At 41.4% G+C, this 12,250-nt stretch overlaps 1 protein-coding gene across 1 annotated transcript; it reads left to right on the top strand.

Moving 5' to 3' along the window:
• The first annotated feature begins 8,438 nt into the window (after nucleotides 1-8,438).
• galr1a (galanin receptor 1a) lies at nucleotides 8,439-11,693 on the top strand. Its single transcript, XM_018699513.2, has 3 exons — nucleotides 8,439-9,185; nucleotides 9,482-9,547; nucleotides 10,022-11,693. Exons 1-3 carry the CDS (start codon nucleotides 8,532-8,534, stop codon nucleotides 10,373-10,375), a joined length of 1,074 nt encoding a protein of 357 aa, XP_018555029.1. The 5' UTR covers nucleotides 8,439-8,531; the 3' UTR covers nucleotides 10,376-11,693.
• The last annotated feature ends 557 nt before the right edge of the window (nucleotides 11,694-12,250 follow it).

Consider the following 12,250-nt stretch of genomic DNA (forward strand, 5'->3'; position numbering starts at 1 on the left):
TCAGAGACTGTAACACTGACTGGAGAAACTATAGAATTTTATGGACAACAACTTAACACGACTCACATTTAGCCTCAACAACATTGTTCATATATTTTGAGTGGGCTGAATCATTTGAACCAGAGTTAGTCAGGGCAAGGCTAACTAGCAGGTAGGACCTGGAAAACAGACATGAATACGAAACTTACAGCCACATGTGAGTCAAATACAGTTTCAGCTTAAATGTGACACCATGACTCAAAATAAATCAAAAAAAATTGGAAGAAGAGGAGAAACAGAAAGTAGATAAAGACTTTATTTGAACTCATCCACTGAAGAATCCTGAATATGTGGGTGCCTCTATATCAGAGAAGTCAATGGAGCCAACATGGCTGCTTCCTGTCTAAACACAGTGAAATGGGGATAGACTCAGAGGGAGATGTGTTTGTCCACTCTGAACTCGAACACAGTGCTCCGTCTGTTCGTCCCGCAGGGCCGAGCCTCAGCGCAGCACCCACGGGCCTCACAGAGGTAGGGTGGCAGGAATGCAGCGAGTGGGCTGACCACACTGCTTGTGCCCTCGTGTCCAGAAGAGTCTTGGATTTGTTCCTGAGGGCTGGGAGGTCGAGGACGAGCGCGGGGAAAACAATAGCGGCCATGGACGAGAGCTGTGGGACACAAACACGGGAGATATCCTTGAACCCCGGCAGGAATGTCGATCTAGACCAAGACGCCCACTCAGAGAGGCAGCTGAATATCTAACTGCTACTGGAGAGAGGGAGAAAGAAAGAAAGAAAGAAAGCCTTCCTCTGTTCCATCACATGACCACATGGGACAGATTTTCGTGTTTTACAGTAATTCATTAAAACAGTTTTTATGACTTCTGCAACCTCTGTGAGTGAGAACAGATGCAGCTGTTGGCCCGGGAGGTTCCCAGAATTTGGTTATCTATCTATCTATCTATCTATCTATCTATCTCATCTCTATATATCTCTATCTCACTTCATCAGTAACACCTGTGCACCTGCTTAGCCACACAATTACCCAGTCAGCCAATCATGTGGCAGCAGTGTGATGCGTAAAGTAGTGCAGATACAGGTCAGGAGCTTCAGCTAATGTTCACATCAATCAGTGACTTTGATGGTGGAATGACTGTTGGTACGAGACTGGCTGGTTTTGAGTGTTTCTGAAGCAGCTGATTTTCACTTACAACAGTCTCTAGTTTACTCAGAAAAGTGTGAAAAACAAAAAACATCCAGTGAGCAGACACCCTGCAGACAGGAAGACCTTGGTGATGAGATGAGAGAGGTCAGAGGAGAACGGGTCAAAGCTTGAGGCAGGTGATCTACAACAGCAGAAGACCACATCAGGTTCCAGTCCTGTCAGCCAGGAACAGAAATCTGACGCTGCAGTGGACAGAGACTCCCCAAAACTGGACAGTTGAAGACTGGAAAATCACAGCCTGGTCTGATGAATCTGGATTTCTGCTGAAGCATGGAGATGGTAAGGTCAGAATTTGGCATCGACAGCATGAATCCGTGGACCCAACCTAACTTGTGTGGTGGTGTGTTGGTGTGGGGAACGTTTTCTTGTCCACTGTGGGCCCTTTAACACCAGTCAATCAGGGGTTTGAAGGCCAGAGCCTGTCTGACTATTGTTGCTGACCATGTGCATCCCTTTATAGCCACAAATCACCTATCTTCTAACTACTTCCAGCAGGATAATGCACCGTGTCACAAAGCAAAAGTCCTCTCAAACTGATTTCATGTTCAGTGAACTTAAGTGGCCTCCCCAGTCACCTCAGATCTGAATCCAATAAAACACCTTTGGGATGTGGTAGAACAGGAGATTGGCAGCATGAATGTGCGACTGACAAATCTGCAGAAATGATGTGATGCAGTCATGTCAACATGGACCAGACTCTCACAGGAATGTTTCCAACATCTTGTCGAATCCATGTCATAAAAATTAAGACAGTTTTGAGAGCAGAGGGCGTCTTTACTCAGTATTAATATGGTGCTTGGTGAGCGCAAGCTGCCAAATCATTTTGACACTTTTTCCTACTCTGTTAGAGCAGATTTTTCTGGCACTAGGAGTGAGAAACCTTTGTGCTTTTGTGTCTCTGTTGCCTTGGATGACCTCTTTGTGTCGCATCCAGTCCCTGTGGCCTATAGATGACAACATAACTATGATGCTCCGCAGCTGATGTCACCATCCAGTGGGCGCTCGGGCCAAGAAAAGGCAGGACACTTCCTCCTTTCGATGATCTAATTGTGTCTCATTTCACAGTGTGCATCGATAAATCACGATAAAGAAAGAACCGGTCCTTTCAAAGTCAACATGCTGTTCAAAACCCTGATGCACTGCTGATTTTTGAGACATTTTGCATCTTTGTTGTGTTTTAAATTCCCATTGTCTGAAGTAATAGGATCAGCTGTAAGATGTGAATGGCTTTTTTTCCCCCACAGTGTGTCCTCACAGTGATCCTTTTGGCTGGTAAACAACTCAATGCAAATGTCTTGGTGGTCGAAAGCCAATGATTCCATCAACGTTTGGCAGGAGCCGCCGCACAAGGCTCGAGCATAATGCTATCATTTGTTTAGCATCTCAACAATATCATGCTCTCTTGTTTCAAATGGCGGATACTTTTGAGCCACTGCTGCTGTAAATGAAGGACTGTTGCAAACAGGAGAGCAGGAGAAATTCCTGTTTCTGACTTTAAAAGTAAAAAACAAAGAGAAGAGAAGTTAAACACTGTCGATCTTTAATTCATTTACTTTTCTTTTGGCCAGTTCTCTGTCTTTGCATCCACCTCTGGAGGCTCAGCACAACATCAGATGAGGCATGAAATTTGGTGCACTACAAATGGATGTAATTTCAGGCACTTTGGTGTAATATGGGTATCACAGCTATCATCAGTTGAAAATCTGGTCATTTTGTCATAGGTGGTCACATCATACTTTTTAGTTTATTCTGCCACCTTTAGTGTTTTTAACATTTTTTAATTGAAGAAACAACTTTTTAATTGGTGCAGGAAAATATAATTATTAAAATGAATGTTCCTTCTGTCCAATTACTGTAATCAACTATTTAAATATTTCATTTCTCACTTTACAGTAATTCAAAGTTTTCTTCCTCTCAGCTGTGAAAATGAATTTTTTAAATAGAAATTCACAGCGTCCTCGACATGTGGCACCTGCAGACGTTTAAACCATCCACGGTGCTTTGTGTTCATTAGATTCACTGATGTGTTTTCAAAAAGAAGTGGCCTGTTAGGCACCTGGTACCTCCACAGGGTGCGGGGGCTTTGTGGCCGTGATGATTTTCTTATCCGAGCTTCCTGTCATATATGAAAACAGGAAATCTCTCAGTATTGGAAGCAGATCACATGCTCATGATTCATGGGGTTTTTGTGTGAGCATAGCTGACGTGTTCAAGTCTGGTCAAGTCTATATAAACGTGTCAGGAACATGTTGGCTGGCAACCAAGGTCACTTCACCTCAGTGGAATAACTGCCATGAGTTCACCTTTGTGATATGTTGGGCAGCTGGGTCGTCCTGCTGCATCTCCCTGGTCGAATCAAAACATCCATCTCGGTCCTGCTCAGTGATGTGCTGCTGAAAGCTTTCTCCATTTTAACACATTCATGGGATTGGCAGGGTCTGAAACAAAGTACAGCCATATTGTTTCTGTAATAATACAAACTTGGCAATATTTTCAACTTTACTGCCAAAAAAGATTTCACAGATTTCACTCGCTGTGCTGGCGATGATTTCCTAAGCTCGTGTGAAGTGTAGCTGGAAGTATTGGGCCAACACAACAAACATCTGCAGTGTCCTGGCATTCACAGCGACCTTCCCATTTTGTGTGAAGTGGTGTAAAATATATTCAGGTGTATGTCCAAAGAGAAGATGATAACAAAGGAAAATGCTACATAATATCCATTCCACATCCACATTAGAGGTATTACCAGTGACTCCCCTTCAAAGGCATACATCATCTAAATGCCTCTAATGCTCATAAACTGAGCCTAGAGCTACCTCTGGTTAAACAAAGAAAGAATTGGTTCAGACAGTTTTTCCATCAGAACTCAACATGAATTACCCAATTCATGTCATTTTGTCAGTTCTGTGCATGTATGTAATTATTTCCTGTGCATCCAGTCACATCAGAGAGCACGCTGTTGCCTTCACAACCAGGAAAATTTTCAGATGAATCTTTCAGCTGAAGGTGTGTTTGACATTTAGAGTGAAGAACTTCAGATGCCATGTTTTTGAAAATAGGACAAATCAGTATTTCTCTTTAATATTTTATAAACCACTGTGTTACTTCCTACTATATGTTGCATGTACAGAATATGGAACTATTTTAATCTGAATTTTCTTCAGTGGCTCAGGCGGTACTAGGCAGCTCCCAGTGTGTGTGTGTGTGTCTGTGCTGAATGTGTAGAGGCTGCTGACGCTGAGCACACACACACGTTTATCTGTGCAAATAAAGGTTTAAAAAGACATTGCCTGTGGCTCCAGACAAAATCTGATAACAGACATGTTTGTCTGTACTCTTCGTACAGTGTCACTTTCAGAAAGATGAATCACATTGTAAAGACATCAGCGCAGAGGCAAACCTCCCTCACTCCCTCTGCTGATGGTGTTGGGAACTGTGATGAAAAAAGTCCCAGCTGCACAGTAATGCCTGGAGGAGACAAAAAAATATATGTGAGAGTAACGGGGGACATGTCTCCCCAGTCGTCAGAGGAAATTACACCCTTGTGTGCAATAACTGGTTTCAGGCATTGTGCAACCTTCAAGTGTAAAGAACTGAAACTGGAGCGTTTCACTGTCACTGCAGACTTTAATTCTTTATTATCTGGTATTTTCTATGACTGCAATCATTTTTATTAATTCTATTTTGTTGCTTGATTGCTGGCTATCAAGCTTTAAACAAGTCTTTCTTAAATTCTGGTGGTGAGAGAATGTTCTCAGGTGTCTCATCCTATCTCACTAAATGAAATATCAAACAGGTGTTTAAGTAAGCTGTTGTATTGTGGCGTTATACCTCACAGATACAAGATATTAGCTGTTTTTGCACGCATATACAACAGCATAAAACTAGAAAATAGAAAACATTTGGTTTTGTAAACAAGAAAGAAATTAAAATGTTTCACCTTTCTGTTATTGTGAGAATAAAATTGAGAATTAGATCCAATCAACACAAGGTCCATGATGAAGTTTTTTTCTTGAATAATGTTTTGAAAATGTTAAACACTCTAACATTTCCTCTGGTTTCAGATTCTGAGGACTGAGCTTGAAGAGGAGGAGCAACAGACATTATCATCCTCTGCATCTCCCACACTGATAAACAACCATCATTATCTGACTTACTGTTTGTGAAAAAAACAGAAAATGAAAGCAGAGGACTGACCAAAACAAAACAGAACAAACACTGTGGTCTGTTAAAGCTAAATCACCCAAATGGCAATCTGTGGCTCTCAGCTCTTTAGAAGGCAAGGTAAGTCCATTTCAAATTATTGGGGTAAATGGATGTGCTGCTGCTCTGCTCTCCTCTCATGGCTCAGTGTCATGGTAACAACAGGTCTGAACTGAAGGGCTGACCACCTGAGAGGACGAGCAACAGGTTCCAAGGCAGCTTATCCTCTTATGTCTCTAATAAGGCTGATAAAGAAGATCACAGAGGTGGGAGGGAGATGATGCCATGACGCTGGGTTTGTGGTATGATATCATGCTATCGTGTTGTGAATCAAAGCTGAGGCGGATAACTGGGAAGACTTCAGCACTGGTATTTTAAAAGTTAAAGTATTTTAGTTAGAACAAACTGAAAGACAATAAAAAAGAACATTAAATACCGTACCTTAATTTGTCATTCATCAGACATTCTTAGGCGCAGCAAAATGCTAAAAAGGTTTTATTTAGTCAGACATTTTGGTTTTGACCTTGTAGGGTTTTCATAAAGACAGAAATAATAAAAAACAGAGCATCCTCAAAAGTCTCTGTAACTTTGGCTGAAAAGCTGCCACTAGTGGCCACTAGTGAGAATTACAGGTTGATGGTAAATTACCCCTGAATGTTACACAATTGAGCAAAGGTGCATTTTATTGGTCGTAAGTTTGACTTTTCATTTATAACAGAATGAATGCACTGTTTCTGCTTTTAAATAATCTCACTTTAAATCTGCAATAATTGATTTTTGTGTTTTTGGTCTCCACCAACTCCTGAGGGCTTTTTAGAAGTTGAAATCAGCTGCCTACTGAGACAAAAAATACAATACTATGAGAGCAGTGAGAGTGCAGAACAGTAGAGTTGAAACTCTCCACTACAGAGGAGATTTTTGTTTTCAGTTCAGCACCAAATTTTTTCTTCAGTCTGTGTCAGCTGGTAATAATACAGTTGTCCTAAACCATCCAGAAACTAAACTGAAACTGACAGAGAGCAAATCTTTTAAATTAGATACAGGTATGTGGGATCTGATTCTCAAATCAAAGTAGAAAATCTCTCTGTGGTTGACAGCAAATTGAAATGAGATGAACTGTCCATGGTGCTGAAATGATTCATCTCTATGGACAGCACCAAGAATGTGAAATAAGCTGGCACACTCTGCCTGTTTTTCTTAAAACAGAACTGACACAGTCACGACTGTGGAAGAAAAGCTGATATATTTCTTGGAAAACTGGATCTCAAGGCTTCGCTGTGCTTTACTTCTCCCCAGCAGAAACAGGGATAACATCTCGGTCGATGGAGTAGAGAGTCACCATGGAAACTTTAGGCCTCTTCAGGACATTAGCTGAGAAACCAATTACAAAACAACAATGCTCCAAAAAGCATAATAACCCTGTGATAAAAAAAAAATGATATAATGACTGCTATTAATTTTCAGAAAAGGTCACAAACACCCTACTTGTCTTCATCTTCCTCACCATCTTTTTTTTTAAGATTTTAGCAGTGACAGAGTAAAGATTCTGCTGAAGTTACCTGATTAACACCAGTAAATTAACCAGGCTTGCAAACAATAAACACTTCAAATGTGTACAATCGTCTGAGGACAAGTGGACACACGAGATAACATCAGCCTTCTGCTCTCAGGTTACATACCATGTGCATCATCTCTGTCGTCATTTCCAGATGGTTATCCCCCAGCCAGATCTCTCAGCATTGGTCTGTCTGAGACTGCTTGCATAATGATAATACAGCTGTTCCCAGACCTGGTGGGTGAAGATCAATAACAAAGAAATGAGACCGAGGCCTGATCAATGGAAACTGGAAAATGATAAATATTTGGCAGCTGAGTCTGTGCACTTTCACTTTACTGTTTAATCTTTACTCGTAAGAAAAAAAAAGTGAGTCTAGGGAAATTAAATCATGTTCAAATCTGATGGATTCCCAATGGTCCCCAGCTTTTTGTCATCCCCTGAGTTTTCCTCTTGTACCACCAACACATTGTTGTGTCCTAAGAACTTGTGGTTGGATCGGATCCCCTGTAGAAGTATAGACCATCAAATAGTAATAAATAAGGATTAAGAGAGTTTAATCATCACTCTCCAACTCTCTGATCCCAGGTGGGAAATTTGAAAAAAACAATCAAGCATAATGTGAAAATAACACAAATATAAAATGAACAATGAATGAATCACTGATGCATAAAGTAAAACCGAACTTATCTGGAGACAATAACCTCTTGCAAAAAAAAAAAAAGTTTAGAAGTCTCAGAGCACAATTCATTTTCATGCTACACAGTTTCTGTCTCAGAAAATGTCCAAATGCCATTTACTCTAGCCTGAATCAGACTCTGTGGGAAAAGTAAAGGCTTCTATTTAACCCAGACAGACAGGTTCATTAAACTGCAGAAACAGTTTATCTTAATAAATTATATGATAAATTATTCAATTTCCATCTAATCCATTTGGGTACAAATGTATTCTTTCGCTTACTCTATAAATGAGTCAGAACACATGTATACATAAACACTGGTAGGGTGGGCTGTCTCGTCGATGTACTTATGCACATGAACATGGGAACATAACCTACAATAATAATTGACAGTGCATTATGGAATACATTGAGTTTATTGCAGAATGCATTAAAAATTGCCAGTGTTCATACACTGCACTGTAAGAAGACAGTTACCATATATAAATATATCATGAAGACAAACATGTGGGTTTTTGGTTTTTCCCTCTCTGTACCACATCATATTTTCAATATATGTCAACGACGTTTATTTAGGTTTTTAAAATAAAGTAAGACTGAGTGCTTGATGAAGTGGCTTGTTAAGATGAATCCTCACAGCGGTGTATCTGAGGGTTTTTTTTATTCCCATCTGACTGGCTGCGGATCACTGGAAACACTGGAAACGTATTGGTGGGATCGGCTGCGCACAGCATGGTGACGTTGCCATATGTAGGCAGGGAGCAGCCTGCAAATGCACGAGCTCAATCCAACCTTTATTCAAGAGAAAATCCATCCTCAGCCTGAGCTTCATGTGGAGGATGTGCATCTTACATATCAACATGTAACTTTTCTACATTAAGTGAGAAAAAGATGGAGCTACAGGTGGAAAACCAAAGTCAGCCTTTCAACACCAACACCGTGAGGCTGCCAGCTAAACTCATTCTGGGGGTGGGTGTAGATAACTTTATTTCTCTTCTGATATTTGGACTTATTTTCATCCTTGGTGTGCTTGGGAACAGCATGGTGATCACGGTGCTGGCGCGCAGTAAACCGGGTCAGCCGAGGAGCACAACCAACATCTTCATCCTCAACCTGAGCGTGGCGGACCTGTCCTACCTCCTCTTCTGCGTCCCCTTCCAGTCCACCATCTACATGCTGCCCACATGGGTCCTGGGAGCTTTCATCTGCAAGTTCATCCACTACTTCTTCACCGTGTCCATGCTGGTCAGTATTTTCACCCTGTCGGCGATGTCCGTGGACCGTTACGTGGCCATCGTCCACGCCAGGAAGTCCTCATCGATCCGGGTGGGGAGTCATGCCATGCTCGGGGTGGTGTTGATCTGGGTCTTGTCCCTGGTCATGGCAGCTCCCGTGGCGCACTACCAGAGCATCGTGGAGAGGGAGGACAACAACACCTTTTGCTGGGAGGTCTGGCCGGATCACCAGAGGAAAGTCTACGTGATGTGCACCTTTGTTTTCGGATACCTCCTGCCTCTCTCCCTGATATCTGTCTGCTATGCAAAGGTGTGTGCGCATGAATCCGAGTGAATGGATAAAATGAATTAACAGCTGATTTTACAGTTAGGAACAAATTAAAGACACACAGCAGATTTAGATTTATTAAACATGATGCCAAATTGTGGCTTTAATCCCCATAAAAATTGCATTCTCTTTGTTCTGGTGTAAAAATGTTGAGTTTTCTGCAACAGATGTTCAGAGCTGACAAATATCCTCTGAAATATTATTGATTATTTAAATGGGAAAAAAATGGTCATTTAGATCAGCAGCCTTTGTCTTGATTAATACCTTTATTGTTGCAGGTTTTAAACCATCTGCACAAAAAGCTGAAGAATGTCTCCAAAAAATCAGAGCTCTCCAAAAAGAAGGTTGGTGTGAGCTTTTTTTCTGTTTCTTTATTTAGTCATTTCAGTTCTGATGTTCAGTGCGCTACACAATGATGAAGTGGGTGATTGGAAATGTGGGACTGATGTGACCATGCTTCCCCGATGTCTCCTTTAATGGCTGATGGTTCAATGATGGATCAGGTCTGTGTGCACAATGCTGCTGGAAAAAAAAAGCCTCACAGTGCTGAAAATGACTAACAACTCCTTTATCTTTCAGATGCCTGTGAGTGGAAAAAAAATATCTAAGTTACAATTTGTTTTTTGCCGTCTTGTATTTGACCACCCAACACTGGACTAGCCATAAAATAGCTGTCTCTTTTTATTCTATTTGATCAGGTTATATCACCCACCATTACCTCCCTGTTCCCCTCCTCCACAAACCGTCCAGTCACAGTTACATTTGATCACATGACATTATATTACCCATCATTACCTCCTCTCTTCCATGCTCTGCAGACTGCACAGACAGTCCTGGTGGTGGTTGTGGTCTTCTGTCTGTCCTGGCTGCCTCACCACATCGTCCACCTGTGGGTAGAGTTTGGCTCCTTCCCCCTGAACCAGGCCTCCTTCGTGTTCAGGATGGTGGCTCACTGCCTGGCCTACAGCAACTCCTCCGTCAACCCCATCATCTACGCCTTCCTGTCAGAGAACTTCAGGAACTCCTACAAGCAGGTTTTCCGGTGCCGGGCGCCCAGCGAGTGTCCTCTGAACGACACCAGAGACCTCCGCAGCAGGATGGAGACGGCACCGTCCACTAACATCAGTGTGACTTATAAAGGTCATGACTCTCAGATCAGTAAAATGCTTTGATGCTGCTCATGCTGAGAGCACCTCCTCTGGTCTGTGTAGAGTCTGACTGATACTGGAATACTGAGGCTGAAATATATGTATATTCTGTTGGCCAGTTACTGCTGCAGTATAACATACTGCAAACATCAGTGTTTGAATATGGCCAGTTCTCACTGGTGCAGAGCTGTTCCTTATTTCACAGTACCCCTACTTTTCATTGAATGTAGGTTGTCATTATGTAGTTATCATAAATGTCAGGACATATTGTGAGGAGGCAGAAATGTGCAGCTACATGAGGTGAAGTGTTCGGTGTAGTTCAGCTGGAAAGCTTCTGGATAAAAGCTTTGTTTTTTTCTTCACACCTCCAAAGTCCTCTGTCTGTAAATGGTCTTTTCACAGCTCTGCAGGAAGCAGGGATAAATCTGTTGATAGTTCAGGTACACGATCAAGGATTTTGTTCTATATTCTACTACACTGAAACAGCAAATACGTTTCGTAGGAAATGTAATCACTGGCTCGATTACATTCAGAGGCAATTTTTTAATGAATGAATGAAACTTCTTTATTAATGTCACTGGATTGGCAAGGAGGTGGTTATGGAGGATGGTGCACGTGTAAATTGCACAACTTTCACACCAGAGACCAGAGTTCACATCCACAGTCCTGTCTGTTGTTTAGAGAAAGATGGTGATTTTGGTTAACTGTAATAAACAAACTGTGTCTGAAGTTACTGTGGACTTTCTTCTGTATTAAACCAGACCATGATCTTTCTCTAATCTTATTCTAGTGCTGTGAGAGTAAACTGGCGCTGAACATGGATGTAATGAGGTGCAGAATAAAAGTGAGTTGGACATTAATGCACTGCAGTTTCTTGTCACCTACTGGCTGACATAAACAACAGTACTAATGTGATATCAGCCACACTATTTCAGCCCACCCCTAGTTCTCAGTTTGGGTGTAAAAACACAGTTAGTGCCTGAAGTCATTTGAAACTTCATTTTTAAAGGCACAGTTTGAGATGGAATAAATGTACTTGAATGAAACTTCTTGCTGAGACACATTTGAGCAAAGACTCGGTTCAACAGTCTTGGAGAGCAGCATGGTCTCAGAACCAACTACTCCATCTGTAATGTGGTTTCTGGTCTCTGGCAGCAGGTTTTCCAATGAATTCCCAACCAGTGAAACTGAAACAGAGACGAGGGCTTGTTAAACACAATGATGAATGTAAAATTTTGTAAAACAAGCACAGAAATTCATGAAGACTCACAACCAGTTTTAAACCAGTGCATTCAACATCTTTACCTGTCATTTGAGCCTACTCACTATGGCTCTGACAACACACCCGCACTATTCCCATGTAGGGCTCTGATTGTTTGGTACATTCGTAGGCTGAGTTAATATGTACATACATTGGCTCTATACCAGAGAACATTAGGAACATATGCATGAAAGTAAATACTAATGCAGCATTAAAATGGCGTTACTGATAACCATTCTGTCCTCAAAGACAAACAGTAAAGGATAAATAAAGCCCCTCGCTGGTTCACACCTAAGCTAGTAGAAACTGTTCACAACAGAAAAAAATAGTCTGGGAATTCATTTTATTTGGTGGTTTCCTGTCTGTTTTCAGCAGATTAACGTCTGTTACAGTCCATGTCTGTAGGAGAAACTGAAGGCCAAGGAGGTTTAAAACATGATAATTTGCAGAGTTGGTCTAGTTTCTCCCTATAATAACTGCACCCAGATGCAGATGCATACTTCAAACGTATTGTACAATCTGATTCCCTCCTTTTCTGTTAATGGGAACCTTTGATTTAGTGTTATCTTAAAGTTAATGTCACTGTAAAGTGTTTCCAATTGTGCTTATTTTATTTTTTTTGGAAAATAAGCAAACAA

This window comes from Lates calcarifer, linkage group LG3 (assembly GCF_001640805.2).
Source record: "Lates calcarifer isolate ASB-BC8 linkage group LG3, TLL_Latcal_v3, whole genome shotgun sequence".
In the NCBI taxonomy this organism is placed as follows: Eukaryota; Metazoa; Chordata; class Actinopteri; family Centropomidae; genus Lates; species Lates calcarifer.